The 17,535-nt window shown below is 40.4% G+C and overlaps 1 protein-coding gene across 2 annotated transcripts; it reads left to right on the forward strand.

Moving 5' to 3' along the window:
* The first annotated feature begins 10,900 nt into the window (after positions 1–10,900).
* rbm7 (RNA binding motif protein 7) lies at positions 10,901–16,716 on the forward strand. 2 transcript variants are annotated; one of them, XM_061782874.1, is made up of 5 exons: positions 10,901–11,124; positions 11,383–11,548; positions 15,694–15,760; positions 15,873–15,966; positions 16,072–16,716. In XM_061782874.1, the coding sequence occupies exons 1-5, from the start codon at positions 11,032–11,034 to the stop codon at positions 16,258–16,260; spliced, it is 609 nt and encodes a 202-aa protein (XP_061638858.1). In that variant the 5' UTR covers positions 10,901–11,031; the 3' UTR covers positions 16,261–16,716. The 2 variants fall into 2 exon arrangements, with proteins under 2 accessions (XP_061638858.1, XP_061638860.1); XM_061782876.1 differs by having other exon boundaries at positions 10,902–11,124; positions 11,386–11,548.
* The last annotated feature ends 819 nt before the right edge of the window (positions 16,717–17,535 follow it).

Here is a 17,535-nt window from a genome sequence, read left to right on the forward strand (position 1 = left end):
CATCCATCCATCCATTTTCTGAGCCGCTTCTCCTCACTAGGGTCGCGGGCGTGCTGGAGCCCATCCCAGCTGTCATCGGGCAGAAGGCGGGGTACACCCTGAACTGGTTGCCAGCCAATCGCAGGGCACATAGAAACAAACAACCATTCGCACTCACAGTCACGCCTACGGGCAATTTAGAGTCTCCAATTAATGCATGTTTTGGGGATGTGGGAGGAAACCGGAGTGCCCGGAGAAAACCCACGCAGGCACGGGGAGAACATGCAAACTCCACACAGGCGGGGCCGGGGATTGAACCCGGGTCCTCAGAACTGTGAGGCTGACGCTCTAACCAGTCGGCCACCGTGCCGCCCCTATTGAACATGTACATTGATAATAAAGGAACAAATCTACAGCTCCCTTCTTCTAATATTTCTGTTTTGTTTTCTATTTATTTATTTTTTAAATTTCATACCATCTAGTTTTGTGTTGAATTGTTCATATATTGTTCAATATATATGTATCTATGAAGAGGCACTTCTGTGCTTTATATATACGTTATTTGAAATTATAAATTATTGTTATTAAAATTAAATAGATTAATAACAGTTCTTAATAGGCATTTTATGCTATATCATTTTGTATAATCTTACTATTAAACTCTTTTACTTTCATATGGAATGTGAAGGGCTTCAGCAAGACATATATTCCAGACCAAAAAGGCTTAACAGATTGTTATAACTTTACGATGCTTCTCAAGGTCATTTTAATTTAAAAGTATTGATTTGTATATTGTGATTAGCTAATCTTGTTGACTGTTGTGACTGAGCTGCTATGTGGGACATGGCAATATTGATTTCCTTGCCGGTGGTCTTTTGGACCTTCTAAACAGTGTGCTTATCTTGGTGCAGCATCATAATGGAATTAAAACATTGGAGGGAAATAAGACAAAAAAGAAAAGCAATGCTTCTAGAGAGGTGATCCCCCCAAATTTTAGTCTCTTCAGATGTGGTCTATTAATTTATACATCATTAGGAAAATGGCTTATCTTGCTACTTTTGCTCTAGTGGGGCAATGTATTTCTATCAAATGCTGTGCTTCACACGCTCCTCAGCCCAGCTAATGAATGCTGTAGAACAAGAATCGATTTGGGATTAGCCCATCATTTCTCTTCTCATTTTCGTTCTCTTCCTGGCCTTGGTTTGTTTGTCTTTCTTGACTGATGATATATACTCATACTGCACTTTATGACTCAGTGTCCTCTCTTTGCAAATCACAAAAAGCAAAACAATAAATCACCTTTTTGCATGTACTCCTACAATACGATCTGTCCGCAATACTCTGGTTGTAAGAAAAGAATGCAGTGCCATAAAGTGGAAGCATGTGTTGTTATTACAGCCACACACTTTGCACACCGATGTGATTTATGGAATGCCGCCACCGCCTCTCCAATTCCAATGTATATCTGCCCGCATTATTACAAGCAACAGCATTTTCTCTTGTACCCCAGTCACACTGCGCAGGCTCATGTACATAATTTATTTACTTTCCGACACATTTTAAATAGAAAGCATCAAACCACAAAGTAACCTTGGTGAATCATCCAAGTACAGTTTTAGTGCTGTCACTTTGCGGGAAAACACGATGGGAATTTGCTCATTTATCACCTTTTCTCACACCCGCGCATAAGTCGCTGTTAGTGTGCAATGTTTTTATTAACAATATCAATATGAAATATGGTAAGCATGAAAATGTAATGGGCTGGTACTAAGTTTCTTTATATATTAGAATGTCTGCTTTGTTTTCTTCAATAATGAATAAATGAATGAACGATTCTATTTGATAACCCAGTCACCTGCGTTTCAATGTGACTTTGTTGTCATTTGTCCTCAGGGCATCACGTCAGTACTATCAATATCCCTCAGTATTCCATCAACAGTATCTGCCAGATAATGTATGAACCTCAACTTTTTGTAACCAATGGGACAGGTGCCTGCCCCCCACTTCTAGATCACCAGAAAGAGAATATAAAATGAATATTTCATAGGGCTTCAACGTCTGCCAGTCAAATTTATATAGACATACTGCCAATAAATGGTTGAAAGACTGATGGAATATGATGTCCCTGGGTGCAGCGTGAAGCAGCTGGTATAGGTGTGTTGATACAAGCTCTGTTTTTTGAAAGAATCGGTGGTTGATACTTTAACCTATTGGGGCAGCCACATAGTGTAGCATAGTGTGCGCCAAGAAAATGAAAAGTCATGTAAGAATAACAGTTTAATGTTATCTCGTGAAAATATCACGGTGAGAGTTAGGCCAAACATTCCTTGGCCGACTACAAATTTCAATTGCCTCCACTCACTTTGACATAAGAACGACCAAATACGTTAGAGTTTCTATATTCAGAGATCGCGTAAGAAGGTGGGACCTAAAGAGAAATAATTGCATTAAAAAACATAAAAATGAATTTGAAAAACATTAAAAAAACAAAAAGGAAGGACGACGTAGTCTTGTCGATGTGATATGTTTCGACAACACAATGTCCTTTCCTATGTTCAAAAGGAAGAACCTTTTTATCGCTTTCCGACCATATGATGCATTCCACAGAGGTTAAGGAAAGGTGGTATAAAGGTTCAAATGCTGTAGATGGTTAGAAGATTAGACTTTCCGGACAGTCCCTATGTCACATGCTCAATAACGAAGGTGCTGTTCGGCCGAAGAGGAGATCTGTGTATCGCCGATCGATTGCTATTCCTACAGTACCTGGATGTCTGTCACAGCTAATTCAAAATTGAATTTGTTGAACGTAATCTGAAATTATCAAACAGAATGTGAAAATATATCATTTGAAATGTCAAATGCGGATAAAATAATCATACATTCACTTTCAAGTTTATTGGACTTCAGTTCCAAACTAATAAATTCAATTTCAAATTTTATTATTCAGATTCAGTTTTAAAATGCAGCATTTCAAATTAAACAATTCCAATTCAAATTTAGTTTTTTAATACAATTATTCAAGTTTAACAATTCAAATTCAAATACAAATGATTAAAATTAAATTCCTGCTGGCACATATTTCAACCCATAGATACACGCTGACTGAGGTTATACTATTCTGGACAATTCCGATTATAAATTCAAGACAGCTTTGTTTAACCACAGACGACATGAAGGGTGGCGGCACGGTGGCCGACTGGTTAGAGCGTCAGCCTCACAGTTCTGAGGTGCGGGGTTCAATCCCCGTCCCCGCCTGTGTGGAGTTTGCATGTTCTCCCCGTGCCTGCGTGGGTTTTCTCCGGGCACTCCGGTTTCCTCCCACATCCCAAAATCATGCATTAATTGGAGACTCTAAATTGCCCGTAGGCATGACTGTGAGTGCGAATGGTTGTTAGTTTCTATGTGCCCTGCGATTGGCTGGCAACCAGTTCAGGGTGTACCCCGCCTCCTGCCCGATGACAGCTGGGATAGGCTCCAGCATGCCCGCGACCCTAGTGAGGAGAAGCGGCTCAGAAAATGGATGGATGGATGGACATGAAGGGTGAATTTCGGCCCTCAACCCTCTGGTCACATGTTAGCTCCTGCCATGACAGATCTCAAGGAGGATTGTAGCTCACCTGAGAAACATGGATGAAGAAATGTTTGGATTTAAAAAAAAATAATTTTAAATCGATATTTTCTCCTCAATGTTATTTCATGTCGGTGTCAATGATGTACGTCTGTATGTGTCAAATACAGTATGAAATTTTTCCACAGCGGAGTATTCACAAATGCTATGTCCAAAATAGTTTTATGGTTATTTTTTTGGTTGTTTTTTTTTATTTTATTTATTTTTTGTATGTGAAATCACTTAATGTCATCATTAAAACTTAGGTTTACTTACTTTATGTTGTTGGTATGTTATCGGTTAGAGCGGCATCTCAGTTAAAAAAAAAAAAAAAAAAAACATCCTGTGCGTTACTGCTCTTATTGTGTGGTGTAATAGAGATAACCATCACAACACATTATACACATAATGACATTTTAACTGACAATTATGGATTCTCCTACCCTTTACCAGAATTCTCTTATAGTAAGGCATCCATGATGTCAGAAAAAAAAGTAGCAGTAGTAGTAGAAGAAGAAATAGATAGATAAAGCGAGGCTAACTTACCTTATCTGGTAATTACAGTGCAGTTGAAAAATCTTCTCTTGGTCATTTTGACTTGGAAAACATGTTCTACCAACACTGAACACGATATGTGTGTACCCTGCTTTAGGCTGAAATTTTGAATGCAGTTTTGTGGAATGCATCATACACATAAACAATATGTTTATGCAACTATGTTTTTCATGGACTCACACGAATTTGCATCAGTTTTAGTGCTTGGCAATGTAGCTAAGCACCTATGCGTCTTTTAATGGGGTTTTGTTTTTTATCGGCAATTGTCAGATTGTAAGCCTGAACTTAGTCGAGAGGGTTCTAATGTAGAGACTTTGCATGTGAAGCAAACATTTGCATCTGGAGGAATTGACACAACATCCTGTGATCAGCTGATTACCATAGTGATGAGAAGCTTCAAAGGGAAACATGTTCTTCTTCTGGGGTTGAGCTCTGAGTTATAGGTTATGAGCTGCAGTCTTGGCTGTCTCTGCGGGCCTGTTCTGCTCAGCAGCAGGAATATGGGACACTCCACTGTTGATTATAATTAAGTGAGGAGGGGGGAAAGAAAGCTTACTTCTTTCTAGCTGGAAAAAGGTGAGGTAGTGTTTTTTTTTACAGAGCTCATTATCTTCTCTGGAGGTGTTTAGGTTGTTTAAAAACAGACAAGGGAAAGAGGGCAGTCAATAAAAAAGAGAGAGATGGCCAAGGGACATCCATAAAAGATTAGAGATTTGTGATGATATGAGCATTATGCTATGGGGCACCATCTTTTAATTAGTTCCCAGGAACTTTCCCTTCCATAGCCATGAAACAACTTCCATATTGTGTTCTTTACAAGGAATGAATCAGGGATGAGCATGGTCATCGGAAATTTGCTGACACCCCACTTCTCGAGGCACTTGAAGGGGGTGAAGTGATGTGGGAAGTGGTGTGGGGACACTTATTGCAACACACACTCCCCTTAAGTTAATATTTGTCACCATGCATGCTGAGTGGAGAATATGGGGGGCGGGGTCTCGTTAATACTGTAGAAGCGAAAGGAGATTTGAATGGTGACAGACTTTTTTTTGTGGCGTGGGGAACGATGCCAGGCACACCTCTCTGTCTCCCTTTTGGACACTGCTGCTCAGCACTGCAGCGCTGAAACGACATGGCAGATTTCTCCCTTTAATGTGTGTAGAAGGGAAAAGGATGCAAGACGTGAGAGCGGAGCTGGAAATGAATACAAAGTCACGACGTGTCAATGTAGCGGCGACACGCAGCCCTGATATCGAGATAACAAGCACACAGGAGTGGATGATGTAGCCACATGGACAATCCCTGCAAATGTACTGCATCCATTTTGGTGGGACACTGCTGAATTGGGGTGGCATACTGCCAGTGATCAACCCTTATCTGTGTGCGTGTGTGTGAGAGAGAAAGATAGCGCGAGACTCTTCATCTCACATCTAAAAACCAGAAGGAGGGCCTAACTTTCCCCTGCAGTCCTACTCTTGAATGTGGAGAAATTGAAATAAGGACTTTCTGTAGAATTATTTTTTTATGAGACAGTCATAACAGTGTTTAAAAGAGAACTTGAAAAAGTCCAGAGAACTGTCTGTGTTTTCATCATATTTGCACAGTTTTGCGCATAATATGCACCTGTTGGTCATTGAAGGGTCATGGGAGAATGTTGAAACAGTAAGAGTCTAAGTCATGTATACTGTATGTTTATTTTTTATGGGACAGTGGGGGAGTTGTTCACAGGGGAGTTTGAAATCATCCCCAGAACTGTTTGTGTTTTCAACACATTTGCACAGGTTTCTGCATAATCATGCACCTGTTGATTATGGTGGAATCTCAAAACAATGAAGGGGTAAAACAGCATAAGAATGGCTCTAGCCTTCCTGTGTGGAGTTTGCATCTTCTCCCTGAACTTGTGTGGACTTTCCCCAAAAAAACATGCATGTTAGGTTTATTGAAGAGTATAAATTATCTTAGACGTATATGTGAGTTTTAATGGTTGTTTGTCTATACTGTGCCGACACGGTGGGCGGCCGGTTAGAGCGTCAGCCTCACAGTTCTGAGGAACCGGGTTCAATCCCCGGCCCCGCCTGTGTGGAGTTTGCATGTTCTCCTCGTGCCTGCGTGGGTTTTCTCCGGGCACTCCGGTTTCCTCCCACATCCCAAAAACATGCATTAATTGGAGACTCTAAATTGCCCGTAGGTGCGAATGTCAGTGCTGATGGTTGTTTGTTTGTATGTGCCCTGCGATTGGCTGGCAACCAGTTCTGGGTGTACCCTGCCTCCTGCCCGATGACAGCTGGGATAGGCTCCAGCACGCCCGCGACCCTAGTGAGGAGAAGCGGCTCAGAAAATGGATGGATGTCTATACTGTACTTTATTGTATGTGCCCTACAATTGATTGTCTGGCAACCAGTTCAGAGTGTATCCCGCCTCTCACCCAATGTCAGCGACGATAGATTCCAGCTCACTTGCAACTCTAGTGAGGATAAGTGGCATAGTAAAAGAAATGATGGGTATAGAACATGCATGCTTTTTGGAATACTGGAGGAAAAGAGTACCAGGAGAAAACACACGCAAGCATGGGGAGAATATGCCAACTCAACACAGAACGATCCTTGTCTAAAAGAAGATGATCATACTATCCATCCATCCATCCATTTTCTGAGCCGCTTCTCCTCACTAGGGTCGCGGGCGTGCTGGAGGCTATCCCATCTGTCATCGGGAAGGAGGCAGGGTACACCCTGAACTGGTTGCCAGCCAATCGCAGGGCACATATAAACAAACAACCGTTCGCACTCAGTCACACTCATATTCACACCTACGGGCAATTTAGAGTTGTCAATTAACCTACCATGCATGTTTTTGGGACGTGGGAGGAAAACGGAGTTCCCGGAGAAAACCCACGCAGGCACGGGGAGAACATGCAAACTCCACACAGGCGGGACCGGGGATTGAACCCCGGTCCTCAGAACTGTGAGGCAGACGCTCTAACCAGTCGTCCACCGTGCCACCTGATCATGGTATGTTAAACAAAATTTTACTGTCTACACATTGCTGAAAACTTAGTTTTGTAAAACTTCTGATTGTTCAGATTTTTTTCCAAGCAAAAATTGTCTATTCCCGCCACTGAATATCTCATTCATAGAGGCCTAAACACCAATACCTACCAGTGCATGTAAACATGGCCTGTGATACAAGTGAAGTGTAGACATGCCTGCCATTTATACACCCTGCTCCAATGATTTATCTAAATGTTGCCACTTGAATGCCACAGTGGGTGTCCCTCCCAACATTATTGCAAGTTGCATTTCTAAAGACAAATTCCTTGTGTGTTTTGGACATACTTGGCAAATAAAGATGATTCTGAAAGGTACAGGCTTTTAACGGCACGAGAATAGCAAGCTGTTCTGTGAAATGGCACCGCCGAAGAGGGATTGCTTTGTTAAAAGTGAATGTGAATCCAACGAATATTTACGTACATTTAATAGTTCTGAATTACCCCGCATGTCACATGAATTAATGGACAGGAAGGAAGGACAGCGACGTCAGGGTTGCTGTAGGCGGGACTGAGCGCCGACAGCAATGATGGGTGTCGTTCAAGGAGGAGGACGTGTCTGGCCACCAGTCAATCATTTCACAGGCTCACCAAACGCTCCAAGCCAGAGATCAGAAGTGGAATTGCTCAGTGCGTGTGCGTGTGTAATTTATTTACATTAGCTGTATGTGAAGTCATGGGATTATACACAGATCTGACATGGGGCCATTTCCAGGATTTCCTCCTTTGATGTCAAATAAAAGACCACCGCCTCACCCTTCAGCAATGGCGCCATTTTAAAAAAAATATCATGTTTCTGTTTCACTATTAATTAAAACAATGAGGCCAAATTTAAATCAGATGCATCCATGAGTTAAGTCATAAAAACAGAAATAAATGCACTTGTGTTTTAATGATGCAAAAAAAGCATGCCACTGTTCCAAATTTAGCTCTATTGGGTTCATTTGAATGCTATCAATTAATACGATGTCGTTCTGCTTGACCACTGCTTGTTTCCACAGATTAAAAACAATATGCTTAGCTTGTCAATATTGTAAGGTTCAATATTCTTTTTCAAAAGAGTATGAAATATACAGTACAGTAAATAAATATATAGTGCAGTAAATAAATATATAGTGTACTTTGATAGATCAATCTATGTCCATACGTATGTGTGTGTGGTGTGAATGGTTGTTTATCTATATGTGCCCTACGATTGAGTGGAAACCTGTTCACGGATGTACCCCACTTCTTGATCAAAGTCAGCTAGAATAGGCTCCTGTCACCCTAATGGGGATAAGCGGAATAGAAAATGAATAGATGAATTGTGATTATATTCTTGAATTATTATTATCATTACTAGTAATAGTATACCTCCAAATGTAACTTACAATTTAGGGTTATTTATTATTACATCATTAAAAAAAATCCATATTCCTCTGTGCATAGCAACCGTTTGGCACATAAAAGATATTGTTATTATTATTGTCATGAACATGCATGCATGCACACAAAATTTGTTCTCTCCATTTTACCCTTCACAGTGAACACATACACGTTAGTGGAACACACTGGAGCGACACGCTGTCAGCAACATCAATGGATCAATGCTGCCATCTACTGTTCTACTGCAGTGTTGTTAATGCTGTAGTTTTGTATATAAAATATATAACGCTGCATGAAAAAACATTAAATTAGAAGCACTCTGTAGTTCCATTTCAGAAATGAAAGTCCCATTAAAACATAACACAACTGTGAGGATAATGCATCACAGAGTTGTATTCGCTTATGATAATGCAGAGAACAACAACATAATCAAAGCACTTTCCCCCCCCCCCAATTTATTTAACCTTTCTCTCTCCATGTAAGGCAATTGAGAACAGATTCTCATTTGCAATGTCGACCTGTCTGCGGACAGCAGAGTAAAACAAAGCAAATGCAAATACAAATACAAATACGTATACACTTAGTCACTAGGATATACTAATTTGTAGTATAGTTTGCTTGGGTGTGTTGTGTTTTTTAAATGCCTTTTAAACAGATTCCACTGCATCCTTGCAGCAGTTTCAATATGTTTAAGAGAAACTATCAACACATCAAGAGCAGCACAGTTTCACAACAAAAAAAGTTGTCTTAATTGCAATTTAATTACCACAGGATGGATGGCGAAAACACAATAATGTGTGTCAATTTGTCATGGAGGTTTCAAGTATATCAAATCAGTAAGGCAACAGCTAGCAGCCAACTTGGATATTTCATCAATTAGGCTTAAATTGTTAAAAAATTTAGTCAGTACAACCCCTAACAGTCTTACTTGAGCTTCATCAAGCCCATGAAATAAGTACAGTTACCGAGGTGTGAAGGACAAAATCATTACACTTTCGAAGTTTTAAAAAATATATATGTAGCGACGACACCAAAGCCCATCGAATTATGGTAGAATAAGCTAAGCCTCTCATGCCACTTGCTTGACCTCCACTGTAAGTGATGTCATAAACACCAGGAGCACTTGGTTCCAGGCACTTGAGCCTCTGACTAAATCATTCACTGTGTTTAAAAGGCCGAGAGAGGAGAGAAGACTTATCAGTGTGCAACAGCCACGCTGTTAAAGTAATTGGAAATGAAAATGATAAGGGAGCAGGAATAGTGGGCATGCAAATTGTGGTGTGTAATTTAACTGAATGCTGTAATTAAGACACACAGCTGTGGGATGTTTAAATCTTGTTAACATCTTCAATTTGTCTTGTTTAAAAAGTAGGCTACTAGATATTGGAGAGATGCTAGTCTACTTCTTGACTACTATCGAGGTGCCCTTGAGAAAGGAACAGAGCCCCCCACCCGCTATCCTAGCTAAGGATCTCTCCCCTTGCATGCCTGCATGTGTGTGATCTGGTTCTGTGTGATGTGCAACACACGCACACACACTTGATCCATGAATCACCCAGTACATTTCCAAGGATGCCAACTTCTATGTCTTTCTGTCACTCTTCCAGTCTCTCTGTAGTTGCTGATGGTTGTTGCTGATGTCCTGCTGATGAAACTCTGTGACACCATAAGCTTGGTGGCCATTTATGTTGTATATATTAGTGATGCACCAAAATGAAAAATCTCGACTGAAACCAAAATCAGAAAATGAGGAACCCAAGGCCGAAAACCGAAAAAACACTGAAAGAAATTACTATGCCAATTATTTGTGAAATTGCATTTATGGCTATGACTGCTGAACTGCCAATCTATAGAAATTCACTTCCAGAACAATTTGTCTGAATTTCCATATTTTTAAAATTGTATCAAGAACATTATCGCGGGACGGTTATTGGAGTAAATTATGTAATAGGATAAAATCTAATTCCGCATACTGTTCAACTGCACAGCATAATCATTACTCTATATTTGTTAATAAATTATGGCTTCAATCAGCGCCGTCGCGAGGTTTTATAGTGTATAGTGTATGTAGTTTTATTGTCGTATTATTTATTTATTTACTTATATATTTATTTATGTAATTGTGGCACTCTTGATCCTCCACAGCGTTCATATATAATGAAAACAACGCATGAATCCTACTAGAGGTATTGTACACTTTCACATATACATATAACTTGTACAAATGGGTGAAGATTTTATATAACGTAGAATTTTAAAGCTAGTGTTTTTGTCAAAGATGCAGTTCTTCATCCGGCACCACAGGTGACAGTAGTGCGTACATTGAAAAAAGGATGCTTCTTAATAAAGCGAGAAAGAATACCCTGCCTGTCTACGCCATTAAACCATGTCGTCACGAATTTAGCTTCGTTTTTAGCAGAGCTTTTGAAAAGCAAGCGTTTGTTAGCAGCTCCTGGAGAGCGGCCGGATTTGACAAAATACAATGGGGATGGAAGACGAAGCTGACCGGACGCTTTTTATTAGGAATTTGGATACACGAGTAACGGAGGAGCTTTTATTCGAGCTCTTCTTGCAGGTAATGTTTTTTTGCGAGCTGCCTTTGCTAGTTGTCGGTCGCGAGTTCCAGCTGGTAGCACCACCCCGTCGATCGAAAGCCGAATAAAATGTCCTCAAATGACATTAACGTTAAATATCCTCGCAGTAAAGTCAGTTTGCTTTCAAAATTAAAATAAAATTGGACAGCATGGGCAATCAAAAAATGTCATTTAAACTATGTTAGCAAAACATAGCTAGCATCGGCTATTTAGGCACAACATTAACGAACCTCTCTCAGCAGGCAGGACCTCTCATCAAAACCAAAATTCCAAAAGATGGCGGTGGAAAACGGAAAACGTTTGGTTTTGCCGTGTACAAACACGAGGAGTCGGTGCCGTATGCCATGCAGCTCCTAAACGGGACGTCGCTGTTTGGTAGAACGATCCATGTGCAATTCCGATCAGGTATGGTACTTTTGCGCAAATGCCGTTTCTTTTAACCCCCGCACTTAATTTATGAACGATCAATAATCCCACCGTTGGTAAGAGGCAAATTTAATATGCATTGGAAGCAATTAATGCAGTAGCCACCAAGCAGGTGAGACTCAGGTGGTAATTGAAGGTCACGATTTTTGTGTATTGTCTCGAACTTATCACAATGAAAGGCCACGTTTTGTGTAGTTTAACTTGAAGAAACGCCTTCTTATTAGAGAGTGTGTTAAAGCTTCCCGAGTTGTTGTTTTGAAAGGTGGGCCTGTGTCACTGTCAGTATAATGTGAATAACCTGATCCAAGTCAGTGCATACCATACACTGACACGATATTTACTTTAGAAGGGACATTTTCACTTGGCTGAAGATGTATATTGTTGTGTGCATTCAATTTAATTCAATTGTTGATTTCATATTCGTTTGTAGAAGATGCACATGTAAGAAAATAAATACAATTCTACATATATACAGTGTAAAACGATCTTAATGAGCTGTACAACAAACTACAGTCTTATGAATGAGGATGTTAAATACATGACATAAGAACCACATTCACCAGAGTATTCCAACAGAATTCCAGTTGGCCTGAAAAAGCATAAATGCCTTCATGTATGATTAAGATGTCACCTTATCAAAGCATCATAAGATACAAACGTCCCACTCGCGCTACACTATCTTGGAAAGTGGAAAAGGTTTTATAAAACAATTGTTGTATGCAACTTCCCTCTCCCCTTTCTCATGTGTAGCTGTCTTAAAACAATTAAATGTGAGCTTGAATGGATTTTTGTATATATTTGCCCAGCAATTGACTGGTGACCAGCAAAGTGTCTACCCCACATTTCAAATAATAAGCAATTAACAAAATGGATAAAGGGGATCATCTCATATATTTCACATGGTCACAACCCACATTTATATGCACTGCGTTCCAAATTATTGTAAAATATTTGTTTCTGATTTTCCTAAATAGTTGATTCAAATGACAGTAGGGGACATTTTCAAGTCCCCTACCTCCCCTGTAATGACTCCCAACCTTGTGTGACTGATTGACTTGAAAAGGTACTGCTTTTTTGGGGGGTACTTCAAAATAACACATCACTGCTGCCCAACAGCCATCAAGTAGCCTAACTCAAGCAGTAGTGTTACTTGGCAATATAATGTATAATTGATGCACACATGAACAAAATTGTTGGTACCCCTCTGTTAATGAAAGAAAAACCCACAGTGGTCACATAAATATCTTGATCTGACAAACAATATAAAACACATTTTGGCAAGGCACATCGGGTCTATGTTCACAGACACAAAAATGAAGCATAACATGAAAAGAACACTGTCCCTAGTGTGAAATATGGAGGAAGCTCTCTTATGTTCTGGGGCTGCTTTGTTATTGCATCTGGCCCAGGGTGTCTTGAATTTGTGCAATGTACAATGCTATCTCAAGATTATCAAGGTATTCTAGACAGAAATGTGGTGCTAAGTGTCAGAAAGCTTAGTCTCAGCCACAGGGCATGGGTCTTTTGACGTAGTACTGTAAATATCTGACGGCCAATCAAATTATTTAAAAAAAAAATAAAAAAACATTGGCGGTGTAGGACAGACAACACGTAATGCCGCCCGGATCAGACTACAAGACAAATTAGTTTTTTCACGATTGTACTATGTCAGATTACTGCAATAAAATCTAGTATTCCGATACCACCGCATCCTGTTTTTTGAGCTTGTTGGGCTTTATATTGTCAACTAAAATGTGACCAGATACACTCGTTACCGTGGCGATGACAACAAGAGTGTATCGCGCCGACTGTATTATAAGAACAAAATGGGGGAAAACGTGTGTTGGTGGTCACCGGTGCTCAGGAGAGGACGTTCGTTTAAGGTTTGCTACGGTATGTTCCCGTACTTTTAATACGATACGGCTCGCAAGCAAGCAACAAAATGTTATCTAGCTTAGCAAGCTAGTGCTAGGCTAACAGAGTGCAAATGGTTGTTTGTTTGTATGTGCCCTGCGATTGGCTGGCAACCAGTTCAGGGTGTACCCCGCGTCCTGCCCGATGATAGCTGGGATAGGCTCTAGCACGCCTGCGACCCTAGTGAGGGGAAGCGGCTCAGAAGATAAATGGATGCAATTAAGTACTCAGTATATATTTACTATATACAGTAAATGAACAGGTCATTTAAATAGACACATTGCTCCATCTTGTGATCGGATCGGTGATCAGTGATTGGTGATCGGCCCCAAAAATCCTGATCTTGCAAAGCCTACTTAGAACAAAACATTGGACTATTCTGAAGTAGCATTCTATGAGACCTGATCGAAATCCGATTAAACATTTGTGGAAGGAGCTGAAACATGCCACCTGGAGAACGCACCCTTCAAACCTGAGACAACTGGAGCAGTTTGTTGATGAAGAGTGGGCCAAAATACTTGATGAGAGGCGCAGAAGTCGAAAGTTAAAAGTTACAAAAATCGTTTGATTGGAGGCATTGCCTCAAAAGGTTGTGCAACAAATTTATTAAGGGTCAAATCATTTGTCCAGGCCTTTTTCATGAGGTTTTTTTTTTAAATTATTATTCTATTGAACTACAATTCAAAAGCAATGTCTGATTGTCATTTTCATGAAATTATTATGTATTATTACTTTTGTCAGATTCAAGTTATTCCTGTGACCACTGTTGGTTTTTCTTTCATTAACAGAGGAGTACCAACAATTTTGTCCATGTGTGTAATTATTTTGGTTTTGTTTAACCATTAGACAGTTCCAAATAAACAATAATTGGTTAATAGAGTTCATCGTAAAATAATTTTGCAATAAAGATTAATGTAATTTTTTTTATTCGATTAATAAATGGAATTATCAATAGAATCATCAATATTATAAACATATTCAATCTAATAGTAGTTTAGGATTATAACTAGGCTTTACACGATCAGGATTTTTGGGGCCGATCAGCGAGTTTAAGAAACGACAACCGATCACCGATCCGATCACAAGATGGAGGAATGTGTATTTAAATGACCTGTTCATTTACTTGGGTACTTAATTGCTCCAAAAATTATATTTACAATAAATAATGTATATTTGTTCCTCCATTTATGCCAGTGAGGCATAGTGACAGGCAGAACAAATGGATGGTCTTCTATTAGATGGCAAGAAGTACATACAGTAATTCATGTATCCACCTTTTGTGACATTTTTGTTTGTTGGTGTGCTGTGAAATTTTTCTATTGTAAAATATGTTCCTTGGTTCCATAAAGGTGGGAAATCACTGCTCTAGTCAGATCGTGTATTCTAATCAGTCAGGTCCAACCAGCATTACATGACAGAAATAATGGGTGCTAACTTACTGTATTTAAATTACTTTATTTTTAATTAAATGACTTCACCTACGCCGAAACTTTAGAGCATGATTCGACAGAACGGCGGCATGTTTACGTCCAACCGTTAGTGCTACCGCTAGCTTGCTAGGCTACATAACATTTTATTGCCTGCTTGTGAGCCGTATCGTATTGAAAGTACGTGACGTTACCTGAAGCAAGCCTTAAACGAACGTCCTCTCCTGTCCTAAGCACCAGTGACCACCAACACACGTTTTTCCCCATTTTGTCCTTACAATACAGTCAAGCCGGCTCGCTCCACTCTTGTTGTCGTCACCACGGTAATGAGTGTATCCAGTCGCATTTGAGTTGACAAGATTTAGCCCAATGATCGTAAAAAATGGAATACGGTGGTATCGGAATACAAGATTTTATTGCAGTAGTCTGACAGTGCAATCGTGAAAGAGCAAATTTGTCTTGTGGTCTGATCCGGGCATTACGTGTTGCCTGTCCCACACTGCTGAAGTTATTTTTTTTTATTTATTTTTTTTAATAAATAACTTAATTGGCCATCAGATATTTACAGTACTACGTCAAAAGACGTGAAACAAGGCTAAAAATAAACTGGCTTTTGGATTCAAATATACTGTGCACGCGGCGACGTGGAGTTAATGTTTTTTGCGTAGCCGATCAATGACCATAAAATGCTAAATATCGGCTGATACCGATCAGCCTGATCAAATCGGTGTAAAGTCTCATTATAACTGTTGCTAATACAATTTTGTTTGTACATCATTTTAGGCAGCACTCACAGCAACAGTCCTGGGAACTCGAGTCTTACAAGTACTCCTAATCCCCATGGAGTGAGGTGAGGACATCCATGGAGAAGTGGTTTGAGTTAAGACCACCACCACTTGTTAATGTTGCTTTTTTCGTGTGGGTGAGGAGGGCACAAATATTTGATGGTGTTGCTCTTCCAGGATGTCGCTGCAGTTCACGGCTCCTCAATACATTCCTCCAGCTGTAATGCAAAGGTCGCTTTCATCACCAGATAGTCTGCAGAAGCATGCCATGGTAAACCCCCCCCTTTAAAGAATCTCGAAGATGGAAATGCAGCCTGATTTCTGTTGATGCCGCCTCCAATACAAAATGTGTTTTTCTTTTCCCCTCCTTTCCAAGATGAACATGATGTGCCAGCAACAGCTTCAGCACAGTCATCATCAGCAGCAGGACAACAGGAACAACTACCACCAACAGAATGCCTGGGGGGGTGGCGGCCGTCACCACGACGGCAGGCGTAGCAGCAGTCACCACGAGGACAGGAGCGGTAACCGTGGTTATCAAGATAGTAGGTGGAGACGCTACTGATGCAAGGGAAAGAGACTCATTTATGATCATGTGGACAATTTATAGCATATGCTCAGGTTGTTTTCTATATGATCTGAGAAGATTTAGTATCTTTACCTCGCCCCCCATTTTCTTTTATAATGTTTTTAAATTTGTACTTGATGTGAGCCATCTCACATCACATCAGGCCCATGATGGAAATGTGATTATTGTTTAGGACAACAAAAAAAGGACATTGTTTTGTTCGGCCTGTTTTTATATTATTTTAAAAAAAGAAAAAAGATTGAAATGGTGCTCACTATAGTTGTACAATGTTCAGGTCATGCAAAAAAGAAAAAAATCCACCAGCACCACTACTTCTGCAACGATGAGCTCAGTAAAAATGATCCTTTTTATTTTTTTAATCTTGATTTTGTAAGACAAACTTGTAATGTTTTAAAGCGATCATGATTTCATCATAAACGTTCTTTGGCTTAACATTTACGTCCTCTTTCATCACTGCGCTATTGTACACTGCACTATTGTACGCTGTGGGGCTGGCCGTGGAACGCGTGGCCTTATGTGCACCTATAAATGGCCCACTGTGTAACTAATATGCTTGTGCTGCGGGTTAGGAAGTAATCTACAGGTGGCGCCACGCATATCCTTTCAATGAAGCCAATTACCGCGGTAAATGTATCCCAGGCACATGATCAGCTCCTACATGTGACCTTTCTATTTAGGATTTTTTTTCAAGGCTTGACGTGGATTTGTCACTCTCTCTGTTCACTCCGACACGTGCAATTACATGGAGGTGTTTCTTGTTACCCCAACGTGGACACAGAACAGCTATTCCGGGACAATCCTCCTGGAATAGGAGCCGCTTTGATCCATAGCATCTCATGTTGCTATCGTTCTCTTCGCATCCCTGCCTAGGTGTCCCGGCAACAAAGTGAGGATCACATCCCATAACAACCGACGATGAGGTCATAATCTAGCTTTCCGAAAGTGCTTAACGCCATCTAGCTGCATGGAGGAACAATTAAAGCATCAGCTTCATGTGGCAGTAAAGGTGTATTTACGCCCTTCTGTGTGCTCTAATCAATTCTATCCTCTGCAGGCTGTCAGGCGGAAGGCCTTTATTATTATTGTGACACTTGGTGGTGTTACTGCTTTAATTGCTTGATCTGGCTGGCTACTCTGAAGCAGGCAGATTAGACAGCCTGCTTGCTGCTGGATCGACTTCCAACGCCGCTGCACCCCAGTGACCCACATCACACCACCAGCCCTCAACAACTAGCCTCCTTTCAAATAAAT

This window comes from Phyllopteryx taeniolatus, chromosome 8 (genome assembly GCF_024500385.1).
Source record: "Phyllopteryx taeniolatus isolate TA_2022b chromosome 8, UOR_Ptae_1.2, whole genome shotgun sequence".
NCBI lineage: Eukaryota > Metazoa > Chordata > Actinopteri > Syngnathiformes > Syngnathidae > Phyllopteryx > Phyllopteryx taeniolatus.

Coding starts and splice junctions, on each gene's coding strand:
- rbm7 (XM_061782874.1), top strand. CDS start 11,032: ATGGGGATGGAAGACGAAGCTGACCGGACGCTTTTTATTAGGAATTTG. Junction 11,549..15,693: donor CCATGTGCAATTCCGATCAG/GTATGGTACTTT, acceptor ACATCATTTTAG/GCAGCACTCACAGCAACAGT. Junction 15,761..15,872: donor CCTAATCCCCATGGAGTGAG/GTGAGGACATCC, acceptor TTGCTCTTCCAG/GATGTCGCTGCAGTTCACGG.